Genomic DNA, 23,631 nt, shown 5'->3' with positions numbered 1-23,631 from the left:
TCTATACAGTGGTTGACCCAGGCTAACAAAAATACTTGCTTAATGTTCAGTGCTCATCAATTGACAAAAGCAGCACATGCTATAGAAATTCACCGATTGTAACCCTAATAGTGAAAATTATATTCTCCTGTTTTTGATCCCTTATAGTTATCTGTTACTACTGTAAAATTTAAAATGATAAGCCTTCTAACCCAAAGAATGAATAAACATTAGTGCTAAAAGACATAAGCAAGAATGTTCCTAGCAGCTATATTCATAATAGCCCCAAGCTGGAAATAATGCAAAAGTTGTTCAATAGAAGGGATAAATTATGGTATACTTATACTATGGAAAAATGTACAGCAACCAAAAAGAATGAAACTACAGTATATGCAACGTGAATCTCACAAAATTAAATGAAAGAAGCTGGATTCAAAGCAGTACACACTGTATGATTCTACTGATATGAAGTTTAAGAACAATCGAAAATAATTAACGGTAGTAGATGTCAAAAGAGTGGTTATTGGGATGAGGAGTGAGTTTAAGAAAGAAGAGAGGTTCAAGGAATGTACTTGGGGAGCTAATGATTATCTTGATCTGGGTGTGATTACATAAGTGTATCACTTTGTAAAAATGTGTTGAATTCAGCAAGGTTATATGATACAAGATAAACACAGAAAAATCAATTACATTTCTATACACAAATAATGAGCATATGGAAATCGAATTTAAAAACACAAGACCATTTACAACTGCTTGAAGAAAATAAAACATGTATATAAATCTCACAAAATATGTACTAGACCTGAACTGAAAAATTGCAAAATGCTGATAAATGCAATAAATGAAGACCTAAATATGCTAGTGAAGCACAAAGACAAATAAATGGAGAGACATACTGTGTTCATGGATTGGAAAACTCGCTATCACAATGGTGTCAATTCTTTCCAAAACAGTCTATAGATTTAATGTAATTATTGTCAAAATACCAGCAAGATTTTTTTGTAGACATAAATAATCTTATTTTAAAATTTATATGGGAAGGCACAGGACCTAGAATAGCTAAAACAATTTTGCACAAGAAAAGTAAAGTGAGAAGAATCATGCTACTCAATGTTAAGCCTAACTATTCAGATACAATAGTCAAGAATGTATGGCGTTGGTGGAAGGACTGACACATAGACCAATGGAAAGAATAGAAAACTTGGAAATATACCCACACAAATATGATTTTTGACAACGGTTCCAATGTAATTAAATGGAAGAAAGATCGCCTTTTCAATAAACGGTGCTGAAACAATTGAAGGCATAGGCAAACAAATGAACTTCAACCAAAAATCACATCTTATATATAAAAATTAACATAAAATGGATCATGCCCTTAAATATAAAATGTAAATCTATAGAATTTTTAGACAAAAATAGAAAAATCCTCAGGACCTAGAGCTAAGTAAGTTCTTAGACTTGAAACCAAAAGTACCACTCAAAAAAGTAAAAACAAATGAGAAATTTTGCCTCATAAAATTTTTCAAACTTTGTTCTGTCAAAGACCTTATGAAGAAGATGAAAAGGCGAGGTACAGTCTGGGAGAAAATATTTGCAAACCACATATCTGACAAAAGAATTACACCCAGACATTTCACAGTAGAAGATATGTAGGTGGCAAATAAGTTCATAAAAATATGTTCAACATCATTAGTCATTAGGGAATATTAATTAAAATGAAAATGAGCCATCACTACACACCCTACCAGAATGCCTAAAAGTAAAAATAGTGACATCACCAAACACTGGCAAGATTATGCAGAAACTGGATCATACACTGCTGGTGGGAATCTAAAATGGTACAACTACTTCATTAAAAAGTATGGTAGTTTCTTTAGAAACTATGCACGTTCTTATCATACGACCCTATAATTGCACTGTTGGGAATTTAACCCAGAAAAAATGGAAACTTATGTCTCACAAAAGCCTATAGATTAATGTTCATAGCAGTTTAATTCATAATAGCCAAAACCAAGAAACAACTCAAATGGCCTTCAACGGGTGAGTAAACAAACTGGTATATCCATAACAGTAAATACACTCAGCAATCAAAATGAATAAATTAATAAACACAATTTGAATGATCTCAAGGGAATTATGCTGAGTAAAAAAAAGCCAGTAACCAAAAGCTATATATTTGTATGATTATATGACATCTGATTCCATTTTTGTAGCATTCTTGAAATGACAAAATCATTGAGAGAATGAATTTGTAGTTGCCATATATAAGTGAGTGCAGGAGGAAGGGAATGAGGGAGATGGCTGTGACAGCATGGCTACAAAAAGGCACCACAAGAGATGCTCGTAATAGAACTGTTCTGGTGGTGGTCAGATGAATCTACACCTGTGATAAAATTGTATAAGAACTACACAAACACACACACACACAATCCTGGAAAAATCTGAATAAGGTCAGTGGATTTTATCAGGTCAATTTCCTGGTTATGATATTGTGCTATATTATACAAAAAGTTATCATTGGGGGAAAATTGGTAAAGGATATTAAAAATAGTTCTGTGTTATTTCTTACAAGTGCATGTGAATCTACAAGTATGTCAAAGTTAAAGTTCTTAAAACAATTTATTGATCTATACATTTAACATATGTACATATTATTACATGTACCTGTCACTTGAATTTTCTTAAAAGGCCAAAAAAATCTAAGTCCCTTATTCTTCAATGTAACCTTTGATAAATACTTAAAGATAGAGGTTACAACTACCAATTAGTTTACTGAGAAATCTTGAAAAATGGGAGAATTTTGACACAGATGCTTTGAGACTACAAAGCCCTGAATTAGTTATTATATTTTCTAATAGAGCTAAGAGTAAAGCACTGGAAAGCTTAGATGCTAATCTTGAAGATATTAAGAGTAAATCATTGGTCCAGGATGGGATAAAGGCAACAGTTTTGGAGTTTTTATAATTTTTCAGTGATTTCAATCATAAAATTGTTTACTTTGTAAAAAGTTTTCTGCGAGGCTGTAATCCAATTACAATGGTTAATGATTATTTAATCTTTAATCTTGAGCTTATACTTGTTTTTGGTTTGTGGTAGGAAATTGTATTAACTCATTGAATATTTTTATAGAAATTAAAGTCTTAAATTTTTCATTATATTTGTAATATTTAATATTATTTATTATAAATGTAAAAAATTGTTCAGGTCCTTCTGAAATTATGAAAAACCACTTCTTTCTTCCCTTGCATAAATTTTCATACAAGCAAAAATAAATGGTGTTTATAACAGAAAACAATTTAAAAGCATAATGCAGAATCTCAACTTTCCTTTTAATAATATCTGTTTAAGGAACTTTATTGGAAGAGACCATAACTTCTTCTTTTAAGTCCACAGAGAAAACTCTACTTAAATCTGACTTTGTTTTTTAAGGATTTTTTTCCTGTTTTCCTTTCCATTGACATATTTCTTTTTTTTTTTTTTTTTTGTAATTTTTTTTTAAATTTATTTATTATTATTAAACTTCAAGTTGTAGGGTACATGTGCACAACGTGCAGGTTTGCTACATATGTATACTTGTGCCATGTTGGTGTGCTGCACCCATCAACTCGTCATTTACATCAGGTATAACTCCCAATGCAATCCCTCCCCCCTCCCCGCTCCCCATGATAGGCCCCGGTGTGTGATGTTCCCCGTCCCGAGTCCAAGTGATCTCATTGTTCAGTTCCCACCTACGAGTGAGAACATGCGGTGTTTGGTTTTCTGTTCTTGTGATAGTTTGCTAAGAATGATGGTTTCCAGCTGCATCCATGTCCCTACAAAGGACACAAACTCATCCTTTTTTATGGCTGCATAGTATTCCATGGTGTATATGTGCCACATTTTCTTAATCCAATCTGTCACTGATGGACATTTGGGTTGATTCCAAGTCTTTGCTATTGTGAATAGTGCTGCATTATGCTGCTATAAGGACACATCCATTGACATATTTCTTTAAGAATTTTTTTAATACTTAAAGTCAATCTTCATGTTCCAGATCTTCATATAACCTTAGAATAGTTAGTTGTCTTTTCCTATTAAAAGATATTCCATCTGTATGTTGGCTATTTTAAAAAATTAAAAATAAAATTCACTACATAAAAAGTAATGCAAAATTCTAGGCTTACCTGCCCAAAGCTCACAGCCATCATGGGTATATTGTAACTGCAGTTGTATGAAGTCATGGTGACAGAATATTGGATTGTCATAGTTGGCCCATTTGTTTTGGTCCGATTCACCTGAAAGTGCTCTAAGAATATTCCTTTATTTGCTAATGCAGGAAGTCTTCTCTTGGGCATTTCTAAAGAATATAAATAAAAATATTAGGTTGGAGTAAAAGTAATTGTGGTTTTTGCCATTTAAAAGTCAACCTAATAGAGAGGAGATAAAATTGTATTGCTTCTGTTGCTAAAAATAAAGTCATCAAATAATAACAACATTGTCATGATATAAAGTATTTAAAATCAAATATTAGAAAGAAGACCTGAAGGCAAGTAGTTTGTGAAGCTTTCTGAACTTTCAGTTTTATACTGTAAAGTTTATGTCTTTTGACATATGAACCCTATCAAGTAAAAACCAAACATTTAAAAGCGACCAATCCCTGGGTTTCCTCCAGCCTTCTTTGGAGGAAAGAAGTTAGCTTTGTTCTGTTCTAGGTGGTGCTCACTAGGATGTGTGCTTCATGAGAGCAGGACAAGGACTGTCTTCTTCATTGCTGTTTTTTAGTACTTGACACAATACCTGACGCATAGTAGGTGCTAAGTGAATATTGTTTAATCAACGACAACATTTATCCCAGCACAATCCATCTGTCTTACACATTTTCTACCAATTACAATGTAGGTCTGGTGACAGCAGATTCAAAAGGAGTGACAATAAAGTAGTAGCATTTACATTTTTTAAAAAAATCAGTTAACTCACCGCCTTGCACTTGAAAGCAATTCCAAAGAAAAGGATTGTAATGTTCCTCTCAAAAATGGGAAAGTCACTTTTAAGGTGACTGGAGTTAGGTTAATTTTTTAAAAGATGGTAGAGTTTAATTTTTATTATTATTGCATCTAACAAATGTCATGTCTATTAACATGACTGGAAACACAATGCTAACACCATTGAAATGAAGGTTTCATTTGTAGTATTATTAATTATCACTCTTAAGTCTGTGGAAAGTTTCAAGTCAATCTTAGTAGACAGATGTCAATCTCAATAGTTGCATTTTGGGAATAGATCTCTCTCATGGTAGTTGGTTTCTCAAAAATAAAACAAAGCAAAATGAAAATGTTGGACATGGTATATTTATCCATAAACAAAATCCTGGACTAGAAAGCAAATTCTTGCGATTGTGAGAAAGCTTTCATTAAGGATTCGTTTATCCTTGGAATAACCACCTTGCACTATTCATTACAAAATAAAACCATAATAGTATTGAGATAAAAGAATGACTCATTAATATTTAGAGATTAGTGTTTCTATGCATACTACAGAATATAAAATTAATTTCCTTGGTAAGATTTTACTATATTTAGATTACGGTAGAGATAAAATGATACAACATACCATCCAATGTTGAGATTGTAGATGTTTGTCCAATGTACACTACATCCACATAGAAGGACTGTGATTCTGATGCTTTCTGTAAACTAATCCTTTGAAGAAAAACATTTGTCCCCGTATACTTTGTTCTTATGAGATCCAGAATGTCTATGCAAGTGTAAGTCCAGCTGAAATATGGTTGATTAATTTGTTGTATAGATCAGTGGTAATGTTTAAGCAAATATACTTTAAAAAGCATTAAAATTTTATAGAATAAAATATTTTTTTTCCCCACAAGAAGACCATCAAGGGAGCTTTATTAGCGCAGACAAGCAGCCATAACAAGGCACAGCAGGCAGAAACTTACAGTGGCAGTAAAAGATTTAGCATTGTATACAAATATAGGCTTTCTTTTATTTGTAGCCTTGTCAGTAGCCATAGGAATGTAAAATAACATTGTGTAACAACAAGTAAGGAAACTAAGAAGCACAGGCATTGGTGTAGAGCACATTGACAAAACAAGACACAAGAATGGAGTCAACAATTTTAGTGAACAATACCAGGCATAGAACAGTAAGTTCAGTCCACTGCTAAGAAGCAAAACTGGAACTTGATAACACTTCCAGGAAAGTTCCCTGGAGTAACACTGTTCATTGTTCTAAGTGCTAGACGGGTGTTATTTGTAGATATAAATGGTTGCACAGTATCTTTTAAATGTAAAACTCAGATTCAGATTTTCCATTAAATCATAACTGCATTGGAATCTCATAAATTAGAGTTAAGCATTAAAGCTATAAGAGTCTGTAACACAGATATAAATATTTCCATTCAAATAATCAAATATAGTTTAATAATAATCTTTCATCAGCTACCACTGTAGTTGTTACTGACTAGTTTGTTTGGGCACCTTATAGTCCCATTTTCTTCAGGGTTCATAAACTCATCATGGGATCCACCTCTAGCTCATCAAAGATTAGACTACACATATCAGTTTTAGAAAGTTGTACGCAGATGACATTAAGTTAAAGTGCTCTTTAAATTAAAAAAGTATTTAGAGCCTCAAAGTAGAATTGTACAACTAACTATACAATTCTAAAATTTTTAAAACCACAACTTAGAAAATTTGGCATACTGAACAGGACCTTTTATAAGGGAAAAGGAGACTGCAAATGATATCAAAACTGAACTGCACACTGTGCCTTTGTGATTAGATAATTCCATTTTTTTGAAGAGAAAGGCAGACTGTTTTTAGATTTTAAAACTTGATTTACAACAAACCACTTTTTGGAAGGTTGTAGAACAATTTTGGGAAGTGGGTAATGGCACTTTTAACACCAACAGTGTACTGAAAACAACAAATACTAATACATCTACTTGATCCAGGTGGACTGTCTGACCTATATTAAAGCAGATCTAGAAATATTTGTTAGAGGCTGGGTGTGGTGGCTCACGCCTGTAATCCTAGCCCTTTGGGGGGCCAAACTGGGTGGATCACGAGGTCAGGAGTTCGAGACCAACATGGTGAAACCCTGTCTCTAACTAAAAATACAAAAAAATTAGCTGGGTGTGGTGGCACACGCCTGTAATCCCAGCTACTCAGGAGGTTGAGGCAGGAGAATTGCTTGAACCTGGAAGGTGGAGGTTGCAGTGAGCCAAGATCACACCACTGCACTCCAACCTTGGCAACAGAGTAAGACTCTGTTTCAAAAACAAAAAAACAAAAGAAAGAGAGAAATACCTGTTAGAAGCAGATAAATTTATTTTGTCTCAACTGGTAATAGTTTGATCAAGGGAATCTGGTTATTTTTAACTATCATAATATTCTTGTTTAAAGGTCTTGTAACATTTAGCGTAAAGAAAATCCATGAACTCCATCAAATGTAATGCATCTTGAAATTACTGCCTAGCAGATCAGTTTTTTAATTTAAAAAAAAAATCTTATTTTTTGTGGATACATAGTAGTTGTATATATTTGTGGGGTACATGAGATGTTCTGATACAGCCATACAATGCATAATAATCACATCATGTAAAATGGGGTATCTATCCCTTCGAGCCTTTATCCTTTGTGTCATAAACAATCAAATTATACTTCTAGTTGTTTTTAAATGTACTATTATATTATTATTGACTTTAGTCACCCTGTTGTGCTATCAAATACTAGGTCTTATTCATTCTTTCTAGCTATTTTTTTGTACTCATTAACCATCCCCACCTCCCCTCAGCCATCCCAAATTATAAGCTAAAAGGAGAGACCTATTTAATGATATGGTAAGTGATGACTTGATTGATACAGAAGAACAAGGATTCATAAAATGTTCCAAAATCCTGAGGCAGTGGAGAAGTGCATAGCATAAGGGCAATGGGCATCAAAAGTAAAATTGCGATTTCACTGTTCAATTCAAACACTCCTTCCCATTGTAGCAAAATGTACCTTCAGATGTCCCTTTGAGAAGGATTTCTGCTTCATAAAGATGGACTATAGCAAATTGGACATGAAACAGTGGTATATAATCATTCTGTTTATGGACTTTTCATGCTCCTTGCCACCTAACAGAGGCAGGGCTGGCTCAACTCCTGGCATTGCATCTGCCTATGTTACTGCCAACAAAGGATGTCCTCTTCTGAGTCAATAAATTCCTCTGTGGAACGGCAGAATTCTCCCAACTCATTTCATTCATTCCAGGAGCTAGCTTCAGTCCCATTTTATACATCGGATTGAACTATGTAATGGCCTCAAAGGCATATATTTGTTTTCAATACTAATGTATCTCTCTCAACACAGATCAATGAAAGTATATCCAGTGTTCATGGATTGGAAGAATTAATATTGTTAAAATTAATATTGTTAATTATTATTAAAATCATATAGTTCTGTGCAAACATCATGCATAGCATGTATAGATTTCAGGCATTATTCTCTCTCTCTTCTTTGAAGTCCACTTCAAGTTCTACCAAACTTCAGTATCTAATGAACTTTGTGTAAACAAGAATTTTTCTTTCTTTACATTCTATGGAAACATGTGTAGATATTATACTTGGGACAAGACATCAATCATTATCTTATTAATGCTTATTTCAAGAACCTAAGGAATATATGAAGCAGGGCTTTTGTGTTTCCTGAAGAATTCTTTGAAAAGCTTAATGCCCTTATTAAAGTTTTTCCCTCTGACAAACACCTGTTGGACTGTAGATTCCTACCTCATGGCTAAAGATATACTGACACCTGTAGTTAAGCTTGGTCTACAGATGCCATCACTTTATCCATTGATTGACCAGAGTATCTGAAGGGAATTAGGTCCATATGCTCAGGATCTGATGCCAGAGATACATACTTCAAATATGATGCTGATGTTTTATATTAAAAACGAAAGACTATGACTTCCTACACACACACACACACACACACACACACACACACACACACAGCTTTTTTCTTTTTCTTTTTTTTTTTTCAAGACAAGGTCTCATTCTGTCACCCAGGCTGGAGGGCAGTGGCACAATCTTGGCTCACTACAGCCTGGATCTCCCAGACTCAAGCAATCCTCCACTGCAGCCTCCTGAGTACCTGGGACCACAGGTGTGCACCACCACGTATAGCTAATTTTTGTATTTTTTGTAGAGATGGGGTTTTGCCATGTTTCCCAGCCCTCTCCTTTTTTTTTTTAACATAAGGTCATTCCAGTTCCACAGGAAGGATAACTCTGATATGCTCCCACCCACCTACCTGGTCCCATCTTTTGTCACCTTTCTGCCACTGTCCCAGTGAACACAACTGATTTCCTCCTGATAGAGTCTGGGGACCTTGCTTTGCTGGAGCACCTCTAGGTCTTCGCCCTGGCTGTCTCCCACTTTACACATCTTATCCTCTAAGATATAGTTTTTAAAACCTTTAACAAACAAGGTTTCCCTTCCAGTCTAACATATGTCAGCAATTTTTAGAGTATATGAATTTCTAAAGTTATGAATTGGAAACTGGCTGATGCATTTTGAAAATAGTGTTGGGGGCCAGGCATGGTGTCTCATGCCTGTAATCCCAGCACTTTGGGAGGCCTAGGCAGGAAGATTGCTTGAGCCTAGGAGTTCAAGACCAGCTGTGGCAACATGGCAAGATCCACGCTCTACAAAAACAAAAAATTAGCTGGGTGTGGTGGTGCACACCTATCGTCCCAGCTACTTGAGAGGCAGACTGGTGTGGGAGGATCACTTGAGCCCAGAAGATGAAGGCTGCAATGAGTTGTGATGATCCCACAGTACTCCAGCCAGGGTGACAGAACCAGACCCTGCCTCAAAAAAAAAAATAGTGTTAGGATTATGTAGAAAACAGGACAATTGAAATTGCAGATTTGAGCAGCAGCTTTTGCATCAAGAAACATTCCCCCATCAAGACTGCCGTTTCTTCCCATCTAACTACTCGACTCTCCATTAACATCTTGCCTGTTTTTATTTATTGTCTTTGTTTTATTTATGGTAAACATTTGGTTCTATTTCCAACTTTGGATGATTTTCTCACTCCCTCTGTCTGGGTGTCATGAGGAGATGCTGGTTCTCCCTCACACTTGTTCCACACATGGCAGTTCTGAGTTACAGAGTTCTATTCTATGATGGGAAGAAAAATAGTGCTCTTCATATCTTATTATAATAGAATAATGTTCTCCATATCTTATAAAATGATGGAAACTTACATGACATGTATTAAAGTATCATATCAACTCTATATAGACCCATATAAAATAAAGATTGTGATATAGCTATAACAGAAAAAAGCAAATAAAAAAATCTTTTCAAGATATGGAGATCCTATTATGGTTATTTTATGAGATAAATTTTATATCAAAATAAACTTCAAAAATTATAGAGAGGAAATGTTCTATGTCTTCAGTGGAGTAATGGTTACATGGCTGTATACACGTGCTAAAACTCACTAAATCATGCACTTAAAAAGAGTGAATTTTACTTTATGTACATTATACTTTAATAAACAACAACAATTTATGGGGAGTACTTTATAAAATAGAAAGATGTGTGTCTCTGTGTATGTCTTCATTATTACTTCTATTGTAAATGAAATTTTTGCATGTACCACATATGAAAATGCAGTCACAACTGACATAAATTTCAGAAGATATAAAAATTAATAAAACCCCAAAAATAATTATATAGAACTAAATTGTGTTTAAGGGCATGACAGCTGTAGTCATTAAATAGCTTTCTCTAGGTTCATTTTGTTTCTTCCTTTATGTTTCTCTATTTGCATTTCTGTGTGTCTAACTTTTGGTATAGCAAGCATTATTTCAAAATATCTCTATTCCCTTTTTTTTCAGTGATCAAACTATAACGACTATATTGTGATAAGTCTGTCTCTACCAGCAGCAACTAGGGACATTATTAGATTTAGTAATATATAATTTAAAATTTAATTTAATATACATAATTTAATATATAATATAAAATTCTAAAGTTTACCATTGTTTTGTCTTTTTATGGTTATGGGTGATTATGACATGACCAGTTGTTATTTTCATAATCTATAGATTTCTTTAAAACACGACTATTTCTGCTGGATGTTCACGTGTAGAATAGGAAAACTGCAGTTACATCCATTGTGCGTGTGAGTTGCCATCATCTCCCCAAACAGACCAAAACAAAAACATAAAACCCCAAGAAATGGATTTGTCTTATCTTTGTAGTTTATATACCATGGTATAACTTAATTTTCAAATTCATAATGTAACTTACTTGTTTCCATGAGCAAAGACGTATGTAAATTGTATATCGGTGCTTCTAGTAATCTTGCTATTGTCTTGGTACTGAAATTTTAGACCAATATAATTTGCCAGGAATCCTTTGTATGCTAAACATAACTACATAAAAATATGAAAATCATTGATAACAATATGTTACCATTACATTGTTTTGTAACAATTCAAATAAATTCAAAGTCAATAAATATTTATTGAGCATTTTCTACATAAAATGTACCAGAAGACAGAGAAAGAAATGATTAATTTCAGCCAGTTAGCTGCGGAAGAATTGGGAAAGATTTTATAGACAAAGTGATGTTGAGGTGACCTTACAATTAATAATAATTATCTATTATTTTTAGGTATAGTGTCCTTTAAAACTGCAAACAATTCACTCTCTGTGGAGATGAGTTATGTGCTAACTCTAAGCTACTCAGCAAATTTAAAAGTCCAATGCACATAGGAAAGAAGAGAGGTAAACATTCAGGCAAATTAAATGGGATGTAAATATCGTTGAACATTTAGAGATAGAGATGAGTGTCACTCATAAAATAGTAATTAAATACCAATTTTAATGGTCCCCAAGTCCTTAACATGCCAAATATATTAAGAACTTTGAATTTTAGGATAGATGCCACAATTTGAGAATTTTAAAATAAGAGAAAGGGTGAATCTATGATTAACAGTGTCAAATGCCGTCATTAAAACTGCCATCTCCTGTGCTCCTAATTTGGTTTCACTTCTCTCTGACTGGATACCCAAGATCACCCTACGATGGCTAGCCATTTTTCTTTCTTCTTAATTAATGAAGAAAAATGAAGAGGCTTATACATTTTTAATTATTTTAGTATTTAAAATTGTGTGCAAATAATTTTTTCTGAATTAAAAGAGAAATATAATACATGATATGTGGTGCTATATACATATATATATAGTATATGTTTATTATTTTGAAAATCCTCAGAAGAAACCACAAGTACCCAGAATTTACACTACAGTGCCCGTTACAATATGACATACATTCATATGGCAAGTATTTTTGCTTGTCTTAAAATTTCATGAAATTTTATTACCAAGGTATTTTCCAGATTCAATTAGCATATCATTTTGTTGAGCTTACCTGATTATAAGGAAACAATAAAATGTCCCCATATGGTCGTCTGTTTGGTTTAACATCTGCTGAGTCAAAAAGGACAGCTGGGTTTTTCAGGGAATAACGACCACAGTAAGCATCAGTTTCAGCTGTCTTCTGCCCTCTGTTAATATGTTCCTACCGAAACAATAATATTTCAAATGAAAACATGATTTATTGTTCTGGTTTTCCCCCAACGTATGCACCCAAACCATTCAAGGTTTAACCCAGATACCATTGTTTCCCCGATTACTTTAACTTGAGATGTTTTCTTCCTTGTCTGAAATCTAAAGTTCTCATTTGGATCCATAATTATATAATCCCTTATACCAGTATTTGACTAGTTCCCAAGTTCGACTTTTTTCCTTACATTATGAGCCCTTTACGGGTATTTATTCATTTTTTCCATGAGTGTTTATGCAGTGTTTACTGTGTGTCAGGTTTCTGCTTGTTTGTGTGTTTGCTGTTTAATCTTTAGGATTTAAATGGTGAAGAACCCCATCCCTGTAAATAGAGACCATCCGTCTAAGACAAAGAAGCCAATGATGATCAAACTAAGACTCAAGGGAGGCATCTAACTCACATAAAAGCATCAAGAAAGATGACTCAGGGGAAGTGACAATGAGTTAAGTCTTTAAAGATAAATAGCAGTTGTTGGAATGGAAAAAAAGGTGTCAAAGGCACTGTGCAAATGGTAAAAAGAAAGTAGGGGCTTCAGAGACAGGCCAAAATTGTACAAAAAAGCAGAGGTGTGAGAGAACATGGTGCTGGGAACGCAAACTGTTAAGGTTAGGTGCAGCATGGAAATGCACGTAAGGGTAATGATGAGAGATGAAGTAGGAAAGGAGTAAAAGGTAAATTACAGGTGCCATCCTCATGGCTGCTAGTACTACACTCAAAATAGAACATAAATACACATATGTTTATTAAACGAAGCTGAAAAGGTCGTCTATTAAATGGAAAGATTTTTTCTCACTAATCTGCTCATGAAAAGTATCATGAGAGATATTTTTAAGCATTTATATTTATATCCAGGGTATTGATCTGAATTAAAAAACTAGAGTATACATTTTTTATTCTTACAGTTTTCACTTGGAAATAGCAAATAGCTGACTTCCTGAAGACTTGAAAATGAGAATTAGAAAGCACATATTCAATTTTCTTCCTTTATATTAAAGAAAATATCTCATTAAGAAGGAAATAATGACTGGACCGTGTACTAATTAACCAGAGTGTTATGTCAAAAAGCAAGAGAAGCAATTATATAAAACTACATAATACATAAAAACATATAATGCCCCACCATATATTATAATCTCTGAAGTCAATGAGGAGAAAGGATATACTGTGCATCCATGTTAAGAAAACACAAACCAAGTCTGGGCGCGGTGGCTCACACCTGTAATCCCAGCACTTTGGGAGGCCGATCACGAGGTCAAGACCATCCTGGCCAACATGGTGAAACCCCATCTCTACTAAAAATACAAAAATTAACCAGGCGTGGTGGCAGGTGCTTGTAGTCCCAGCTACTTGGGAGACTGAGGCAGGAGAACTGCTTGAACTCAGGAGGCGGAGGTTGCAGTGAGCTGAGATTGCACCAACACACTCCAACCTGGTGACAGAGTGAGATTCAATCTCAAAAAACAAAAAAAAAAAACAAAAAAAAAAACAAAAAAAAAAAAGAGAGAGTGAAAAGAAAAAGAAAACACAAGCAAAATGACATGATTTGGATCTGTGTCCCCACCAAATTGCATGTTGAAGTGTAATCCCCAAAGCTTGAGGTGGGGCCTGTTTGTAGGTGACTTGATCATGGGTGTGGATTTCTCATGAATGGCTTAGCACCATCCCATCTGTGCTGTTCTCATGACAGTGAGTGAGTTCTCACAATGTCTGGTTGTTTAAAAGTGTGTGGCACCGCCCCACTCTCTTCTCTTGCCCTTGACCAAGCCAATTCACCTGCCTGTTCCCCCTTTGCCTTCACCATGATTGAGAGTTTCCCAAGGCCTTCCAAGAAGCTGAGCAGATGCCAGCATCATGCTTCCTGTACAGCCTACAGAACTGTGAGCCAATTAAACCTCTTTTCTTTCTAAATTACCCAGTCTTAGGTATTTCTTTATAGCAATGCAACAATGGCCTAATACACAAAATAAACAAAAACACTGCAAATCTTACCTTTGCTCAGCTTTCCTACTTTCTAGTAAGAAAATTCACGAGTAGTAAAAATTTTTTGACAAACGAATCATAGAAGGCACTACCAATAGCACCTACCAACAGCCCTTACAATAAATGTATAACAAAGTCATTTTTGCAATTTGATTGTGAATGACAAAGTTATTAATGCTACTTCAAAAAAAGAAATTATAAAATTTCTAACCATTATATAAATTATCATTTGGTTAGTTTCACAGTTCATTAAATATTTCATACCAGGTTAAAATCAGTTTCATAGTCTCTGAAGTATTTCACAACAAATCCTTCTTCAAAATTTGCAATTTGTGGTGGACACTTAGTGCTAACCATTTCTTCCACTGCTCCCTGAAACTAAATTAACAATATAAACATTAGTAACTTCTTTTCCTGAAAAGTTGGAACACTAGTAATCCTACTCCTGATTCTACTAATTAGTTCTAATAGAACATTTTCATAATTCCCATACTTTAGTCGTGATTGTGAATTAACTTTCTAAATAATTTTAAGTGTGATAATTTTAGTGGCCAATGAGTTTTCAAGACTTTTATTCTAGAATAACAATAGTTACACAGAATTGGCTAATATTAGCATACTTAGTTATTACATAAGGCAGACATATTTGTTTAGTAGCTTTTTAAAGAGAGCAATGAAGCAAACCTAAATTAATTAGTACCCAATTAGATAGATTCCAAATAAATAATTTTTCCAACTAACTCAAAATTAACTGGGAAAAAAAAAAAAAAGATACACTCCAATAGATTCTGGCCAACATGGTGGAACCCTGTCTCTTTTAAAAATACAAAAATCAGCTGGGCATGGTGGTGCGCGCCTGTAGTCCCAGCTACTCAGGAGACTGAGGCAGGAGAATCACTTGAACCTGGGAGGCGGAGGGTTGCAGTGAGTGGAGATCACACCACTGCATTCCAGCCTGGTGACAAAGCGAGATTCTGTCTCAAAAAAAAAAAAAAAAAGATTAGATGCATATACTGTAAGCTTGTATTTATAATTATTCAAAAAATAATAAATTACTGAAGATTATGCAGAAATTAGTACATATTCACAAGTCTCCTATAATTTCCATATCAATTTCTCCAGCAAAGCACAGAAATAATTGTCACTTAGAATTAAGGGCTTGAGACAATATATACTCTTTAATCTGCAAACAAATGTTAACTTAAATTCATTGTCCAGATAAGTTGTCAAAATGTTGTAACTCATGAGCATTCTTTCTTTTTGAACAGCTGCCCCCTATAGAGATACATTGGACCCTGTTGGCACAGACCTAAGAACTCCCCTTTCCTTCTCTTATCTTTGGAATATTTCCTCCCTTCTCTCCTCACTATGGGTAGGCTCCAACTTATCATGCCAAATAGAAGAATGTATTACTCCTCCTTAAAGTGTTCTTTATAAAAGGTTGACATTTAAATGGTGTTTTGTTTAATAAAATAATAGGATATTTAAAGTAACCAATACTTTATAGCTAAGCTTTTATTGCACTACGTCTCTCAAGGAATTTCTGATTTTACAGGATAACAAATTGGGTTTTGAGTGAAGAACAATGCCGGTGTGGTTAGAGGGACTCAGAGCTTCTACACATAGGCAGGGCAATGTTTTGGAACCTTTGAGATATGCCTTGTCCGGAAAAAGGGGTGGCTGCACTAGGTTGACTCTTAGTCTCCTTTCAGATAAAAGTGTTCACAGTATATAAATTGTGGTGAGTTGATCAGGGGATAAATAATTTGCAGTGATTTTTTTCAAGTAATATATCTTTCCCATCTGTCTACAAATGGCCCATGAATAATGTGAGAGGGTGCAGGGAAAATGCGTGGTAGAAACATTCCTACAGCGTACTTCAGCCTCTGATGACCATGGAGTGAGTGGCTTAGAAGCAATCCCATCCCAATTCAGTGTGAATGTCTCCAAGTTGGGTTTTCCTTTGGTTTGTTCTGTAATATCCAGTGTGACGTTATTCCCTTCAACTACTTCATAACCAAGCAGATCAAAATCTCCTGAAATTAAGTGCCAAACAGAATTTGTAGAAGTTAACTAATAAAATGCCTATATATAAAACTATATACACTTATATATATATTAAATAGACACTCAAATGTAGCCAAATTGGTTTTATTTGGTGCTCCATTATCACAAAACAAGGAAGAATGGGGACGATGTAGATCCTTAAATTTGAGCAGATTTATCCATAGCATAAATGGCAAAACAAAGTGCTATATATTCAAGGCACTGTTTCTATGTAAAAGGAAGTATTGTAAGATAAACAGACAGATGTATTAGGACCATGAGATAAAGATCAATAAGCAGTAGGATATTCCAAAAATTCTTTTAGTTTTGTGCTAGTACCATTATTTTAGTGCAAATGCTCAGCTGAAATATTGCTGTTTTCTTTAGACATGAATAGGGCACGAAGATGAATTCCAGGAAACAATCTCTGACCTGTGAGGTTTGTTCATACCATGCCACTTAGTATGATAATCATTGACTTTGCCACTTTGAGAGGAATAAGGCCTGTCCTCAAATGTCTCTGTTCTTTGAAAGGATGCTCTACCAGTGGAATCTCACTGATCTTTTTGACCCTTTTTGTTGGGGAAAGTCTTAAAATCTGCCCAGTTAGGATTTGGGTACCATATTTCTTAAGGTCTCTGCTGAAGTCTTAAAATTTCTCTCTGATATATAAAAATACATCAAAAAGGATATTCATATGTTTATTCATAAGTATTTTGACAATCTAACTTTTGTATACTTTTTAAAACTTAAATTCATGTAAAATCAAATTCTTTATCCTCCACTCAACAATCAAATAAACAATTTCATAAAATGAGACACAAATATTGAAGTAACGTTTTACTTATATGAATTGAAAAATAATGATTACCTAAAGAAAAGTAAACACACACACATACATAAACACACATTCAGAGACCCACTTTCTGGGCTAAATATACCAAATAGCCAGGTTAGTTATGAGGTCTGACTTGAAGGCAGAATGTCTATGTCAATATTTCCAGAAGTGTTTTGTGTAAAACAGTAACAGGAAATTAATAGCTACTACTTGAAAAAAAAGATGGAGAGAAAAAATAAGTTTGCATTAAACACAGGTGAATTGACTTTTTTCTTTTTCCTTTTTTTTTTTTTTTTAAATACTGCAGGACTCCTCGGAGATTTTAATATTACAACGAGCTCTGCCAGTCTTGAAGGAAGACCCATGGTATACAGTGTCTCCCATGTGAATTTGACCACAAAATCCTTTCAGTAGGCAAGATTTGACCAGATGAGTGTCTCCTGGACAATATTGACTTGCCTAAATTTTATTTTCAGAAAGAATATTTTCGCTAGTTTTTACTAATTTATAAAGTAGGCTATTATATGGAAATTGCATCTGTAGTATGTATAGTGCATTTCTCATGCATTGGAGTTGTACATTCCTTGAAATACAACTAAAATTTAAATTACCATAGAAAAAAATAACCATTTAATTTCTGCTGACATTAAACCAAGTCTTTTTCTCTGTCATCTTATGGAACTTTTAGAGTGGCACAGGATATACATTTGTTTCCTACAAGTACAAAATTAAATACATGCTTACCTCTAGTTGATATGAATGTTACCGTGTAGATATTGCTCTGGGGATTCTGTGTTCTTGTTACTTGAACTGTGTCTGGTTTTATAGACCAGAGGTCATTCAAGGCTGATTGCAGTATGAATTCAGAAGCATCAGCAGGTAGGAAGACTTTGGATTGGATTAAAACAAACAAACAAACAAACAGAAAAGTTGAAATCTGAGCTACCGCAGCCAACACTGATGTCTTGTATTTACATTTTTAAAGCACCTACACTCTGTACCATGTAAGTTATCACTTAGAGAAATTGTATTTTGAAATTGATTCAAGTTCAGTAATATTGAGTATTTAATTTGTGATCTCTTTGAGGACAGGGCTGACATTTTATTGTTCTAATATTCCTACAGTAATAATCATTGGATTTGGCAAAGAATAAACAATCATCAATATTTACTGGTTAAAAAAATTAACAGTAGTAGCGAAAGTTACATTTTAGGATTTGTTATAAAATATAAAAATGCGGCCGGGCGCAGTGACTCATGCCTGTAATCCCAACACTTTGGGAGGCTGAGGCGGGCGAATTACAAGGTCAGGAGATCAAGACCATCCTGGCTAACTCGGTGAAATCCTGTCTCTACTAAAAATACAAAAAATTAGCCAGACGTCGCGGTTGGTGCCTGTAGTCCCCGCTACTCGGGAGGCTGAGGCAGGAGAATGGCGTGAACCCGGGAGGCGGAGCTTGCAGTGAGCAGAGATCGCGCCACTGCACTCCAGCCTGGGCTACAGAGCAAGACTCTGTCTCAAAAAAAAAAAAAAAAAAAAAAAAGAAATGCAATGTTGTTTTTGTTTTTTAGCTGATAAAAATTGGTGTTCCATAGGCCTATCGTTTAATTTAAAAAATTGAAAGACGTGTTTGCTTCTGTGCAATGATGAATTTAATTCCTTTTAAAATTTTAATTTTTATTTTAAGTTCTGGGGTAAATGTGCAGGATGTGCAGGTTTGTTACATAGGTAAACGTATGTCATGGTGATTTGCTGCACCTATCAGCCTATCATCACTTAGGATTAAGCCCAGCATGAATTAGCTGTTTTCCCTAACCTAATGCCCTCCCGGCACCGACCCCACCCCCCAGCAGGCCCCACTGTGTGTTGTTCCCCTCCCTGTGTCCACGTGTTCTCATTGTTCAACTCCCACTCATAAGTGAGAACATGCAGTGTTTGGTTTTCTGTTCCTGAGTTAGTTTGCTGAGGGAATGGCTTTAAGCTCCATCCATGTCCCTGAAAAGGACATGATCTCGTTCCTTTTTATGGCTGCACAGTATTCTATGGTGTACCACATTTTCTTTATCCAGTCTATCATTGATGGGCATTTGGGTTAACTATTCACAATTCCCATTTTCTTAACTTACACCTGTGAGTAACAGATATATAAATTCCATATGCATTTAGATATATAGTTATCATTATTATTAGAAAATGATGGTATATGCCAGAAAGTTATTTGTATGGATGTTGTTTTCTATCCCAGTCTGAAGGCTTTTTACCATAATATATTTTTCTGCTTCTTTGTCTAGCCTATCATCAAAACTATATTTTCTAGACAGGATAATTTGACTGGAGCAAATACTTTATGGCTACATCTATGCATGAACAGAAACAGTATCTCCCTTATTATTTATAACTTACCAGTTTTTTCCATATTATAGATTAATCTGTATTGGTAAGGTGAACATGAATTAGCTTCCACACAGGGGCTGGTTACCTTGATCTTCTGAACTTCATTAATTGCGTTAGTTGTTTCCCAGTTTTCTAATGTTATAACCTATTTTCCAATTAAAAAATATTTTTAATATATGAAAATTATATATACTTTAAAAGCATCATAACTCATCTATTCAATGTCACTTTATTGCTCTATTTTACTACAAATGACAAGTAACAGCCTTTTCGGCTTATAATACAGATACTCAAAGTCATAATTCAATAATTGTCCATGACTGCTTTCACCTAAAACAGTATCTTACCTAGTAAAATTAATAACCAAATTGAGATCCTGCCTTCGGACATTTACTTTCTGTAAGTGGAACTATAATCATAGCAAACCTGTACTTCCTGGATGATTGTCGACTGGGATTTGATAACTTGTTCTTCATTCACTGCATCTCCTGTTTGTTGCTCAGTATAAACATTTTGATACTGGTACAGTCCGACATCAACAAATGCACTTAATGTGTACTCCTGCAGCAAGATTTCAATATAATATCTGGAAAATAGAGTAACTAATGAATATAACTTTTTTCCACAACACTTGCCATGGTATTATTTTAATGAATAAAATATCAACATTATTTTAAAAGCCTGCCTGTTAAATAACTTATATTGTATTATCTCATATTTTAAATATTCAAATGTTAAAATTTTCATAGCAGTCTGTTAAAATAAAATGAATTATGTAAGGTATCTGCATTAGTAGAAAGTTGTTCTCATTCATAAGTAATTAATTCAGCTTAGTCAATAAATATTTATTGAAGACAATACTATTTCCTATACTCAAGATCCTGAAAAATAACCCTGTCCCTGGCATATAGCAGAGACAACATGCAGAGGTTAAATATCGTAATGTGTTCAAGAAAATGTCAGGCTTAGACATAGCATATATTTTATACCTGAGGGGTTATATTTGTCAGGAATAAAAGTTCCTACTTTCATGTTCCTTAAATTTGGCTCCATTTGTAACTTGGGGAATAAAATATTGCCTCAGGAAACTTTTACTGGTCAGATTTACTATGGACCTCCAACTAGCTGGATGGGATTTTCACTTTATATTTTGAATTCCTGATTCTTGATGTCTCCTGCCCCTCATCCTACTGGGTACCCAAGGTAATGCCTTCACTGAGCAGCTGTTACAGGAGAGTGCAAAACTACCGCTTCTCCTCTAAATCTCTAGCAATGTCACCATTGCTCACATCTTTGGAGAGGGCAGCTGGGAGCTTCCCTAAACTGTCTCACATCACTCAACATACATACTTATATAGGGAGAATCAGTATCCACAGTTCATGAAAGAGCCTGAATGAGGGAAATTTATCATGTTTCATATGTGCAGAATGATGGGGTTCTGGATCATCGCCAATGGAACTGATATTTGGGGATTATATCAGGCTCTTGACTTCCATAAGAACCTGCTCATCAGTTCTGCTGACTTGAGATGATCAATAGTAATTAAAGAGCAGAATTCAAAGAAGAACCATTAAAATTTTGCATCCTTACTAATGGCTCAAAACTATTAATTAGGTACTTTCTTTGTGCTAGACAATAAACTAAGCACTTTGCAGACATCATTATATTTAATCGTCACAAAAGTTTCATAAAATAGGTATTATTCCTTTCTCCATATGAATAACAAACGCTAATGGAATTTTAAGGATTCAAAATTTTTTTAAACTAGTAACTGAGGGAGAATTCCAAACAGAATAAGGTGACCAAAAAGATATGCACTAGAGGAAACTATATTTGTGGTATTTGAGTAGAATGATTTAGCAATATGAGCTACCTTTGGAAAGGCTTGAAAAACCACTTTATAATAAACCAGCTAGAGTGGCCTCAATTTCAGATTTCACAGCAATCATTGTAAGCACAGTATGTAAATTCCAAGCTGGTTTTGCAGGAGCACAGACACCAGGCAGCAGATGTATTAGGAGTTGCTTTCACTCAAACTCTGTGCTCCTGCCAAGCTGGCAGACTGAAGTCATTTTCCAAGAACAAGCCAAAGTCTGAAAATGTACTGACACTTAATTGCAGTAGGGATTAATCAGGCACTCCATTTATCCTGACCTGGCCCAGTAGTTTTCATGGTTGTAGAAGAAAATGTTTAATATATAAAGAAGTGAAAGTAGAAGATGGAGGAAAAAAGGAATAGAACTTCTTCCCCATGTCAGTATTACCAAGACCTCAGCGAGAACATTCAGTGTGAGAACATTAATTTGCCCCCCAGGTTCCGTTGATCCCAACCCTCCCTGTCCAGTTCCATAAGATCCTCATGATGCTGCCTCTGAGCATAACTTCATCAATATCTGAAAGGGTGATGAGGTAAATTCATAAAGAAAAAAGCATTCCTCCCATCAAGAAGGGAAGTCTATTTCTGCATCCTTGAGTCTAGGCTTGGTCACTTGCTTTGGGCAATGGGATATTAGCAAATGTGACAACGACAGAGTATTGCAGAGTGTGTGTGCATTAGGACTCCCTTCTTTACTGCTGGGATCACATCCACAATGTGACAAACTTGGGCTTGTCTCCTGGATGATGAGAGACCACGTGCAATGGGATGCCCCAGATATCTAAAACTCAACCACGCCTGCTGAGGCTCCAGACATGTGAGCGAGGCATTCTAGGTTACCAATCCCCATCTAAACTAGTCAGGACTAAAAGAACAGCTCAGTCAACTATAAAATTGTGAAAAATAATACACACTTGTTGTTTGAAGTTGCTACAGTCTGAAGGGTTTGTTATACAGTAAAGTCTAACAGATCCAAATGATGAATATGATCTCAATGCATCTTTTGATGTTCTTCATGTTAACTCCATTCCACCACCTTCTCCATTTTGAGTGTATCATGTCTTTTATCTTCCTGTTTCCTAGGAATTCTGAATGGCTTTTTGAATGGGATTATCTGGTATTTGGATGATAATCCCACTCATTGGTTCCTTGGACTTGACCTTTCAACACTAAGCGATATGCTCTGTCAGTTCTGGCAGTGTATTTTAATATTCTCAAATTTCCAGTACCTGGCTCAGGGCCTGGAATAAACCAGTTAATAACAAATACACATTAATAGTGGCAACAATCTATGTAGTTTAGTGATTTTTCCCTAGCAATACTGAAGAGCTCAGCTGCAGGAACACAGAAATTAGATGGATGGATTGACTGAGAGGTCCAAGTAAAGAACTAAGAACAGGATCAAGTAATTTCACAAAAGTGTAAGTTTGCAACAGGGTTATTCTAGACTTCAAATTTCCCTGGTTAGCTGAATGCCAGTATTCTTGAAAATAAAGAAACACATTTGAATAAAATTATAGCGAATGACCAATTATAAATAAAGCCAATAAACTAATATCCACTTCCACCAATAAAAATAAATTGAAAATATTTAAAAATATAGGCCGGGCGCGGTGGCTCATGCCTGTAATCCCAGCACTTTGGGAGGCCAAGGCGGGCAGATCACAAGGTCAGGAGATCGAGACCATCCTGGTTAACACGGTGAAACACAGTCTCTACTAAAAGTACAAAAAAATTAGCGGGTCGCGGTGGCGGGCGCCTGTGGTCCCAGCTACTCAGGAGGCTGAGGCAGGAGAATGGCATGAACCCGGGAGGCGGAGCTTCCAGTGAGCTGAGATCAGGCCACAGCTCTCCAGCCTGGGCGACAGAGGGAGATTCCGTCTCAA

At 35.1% G+C, this 23,631-nt stretch overlaps 1 protein-coding gene across 1 annotated transcript in view; it reads right to left on the bottom strand.

Annotated features, from left to right (window-relative positions):
- Positions 1–23,631, bottom strand: part of PKHD1L1 (PKHD1 like 1) — a 160,361-nt gene that overhangs the window by 104,050 nt on the left and 32,680 nt on the right. The window contains exons 15-23 of the mRNA XM_008001368.3: positions 20,295–20,454; positions 19,878–20,013; positions 18,218–18,361; positions 16,468–16,625; positions 14,854–14,967; positions 12,415–12,564; positions 11,290–11,414; positions 5,575–5,738; positions 4,149–4,321 (exon numbers count right to left, since the gene is read on the bottom strand). Coding sequence (XP_007999559.3) covers positions 4,149–4,321; positions 5,575–5,738; positions 11,290–11,414; positions 12,415–12,564; positions 14,854–14,967; positions 16,468–16,625; positions 18,218–18,361; positions 19,878–20,013; positions 20,295–20,454 — 1,324 coding nt within the window. The remainder of the gene's footprint in view (positions 1–4,148; positions 4,322–5,574; positions 5,739–11,289; positions 11,415–12,414; positions 12,565–14,853; positions 14,968–16,467; positions 16,626–18,217; positions 18,362–19,877; positions 20,014–20,294; positions 20,455–23,631) is intronic.

The sequence above is a fragment of the Chlorocebus sabaeus genome, chromosome 8 (assembly GCF_047675955.1).
Source record: "Chlorocebus sabaeus isolate Y175 chromosome 8, mChlSab1.0.hap1, whole genome shotgun sequence".
In the NCBI taxonomy this organism is placed as follows: domain Eukaryota; kingdom Metazoa; phylum Chordata; class Mammalia; order Primates; family Cercopithecidae; genus Chlorocebus; species Chlorocebus sabaeus.
The sequence above is the reverse complement of the archived record's forward strand: the minus strand, read 5'-3'. Positions and strand labels throughout refer to the sequence as shown.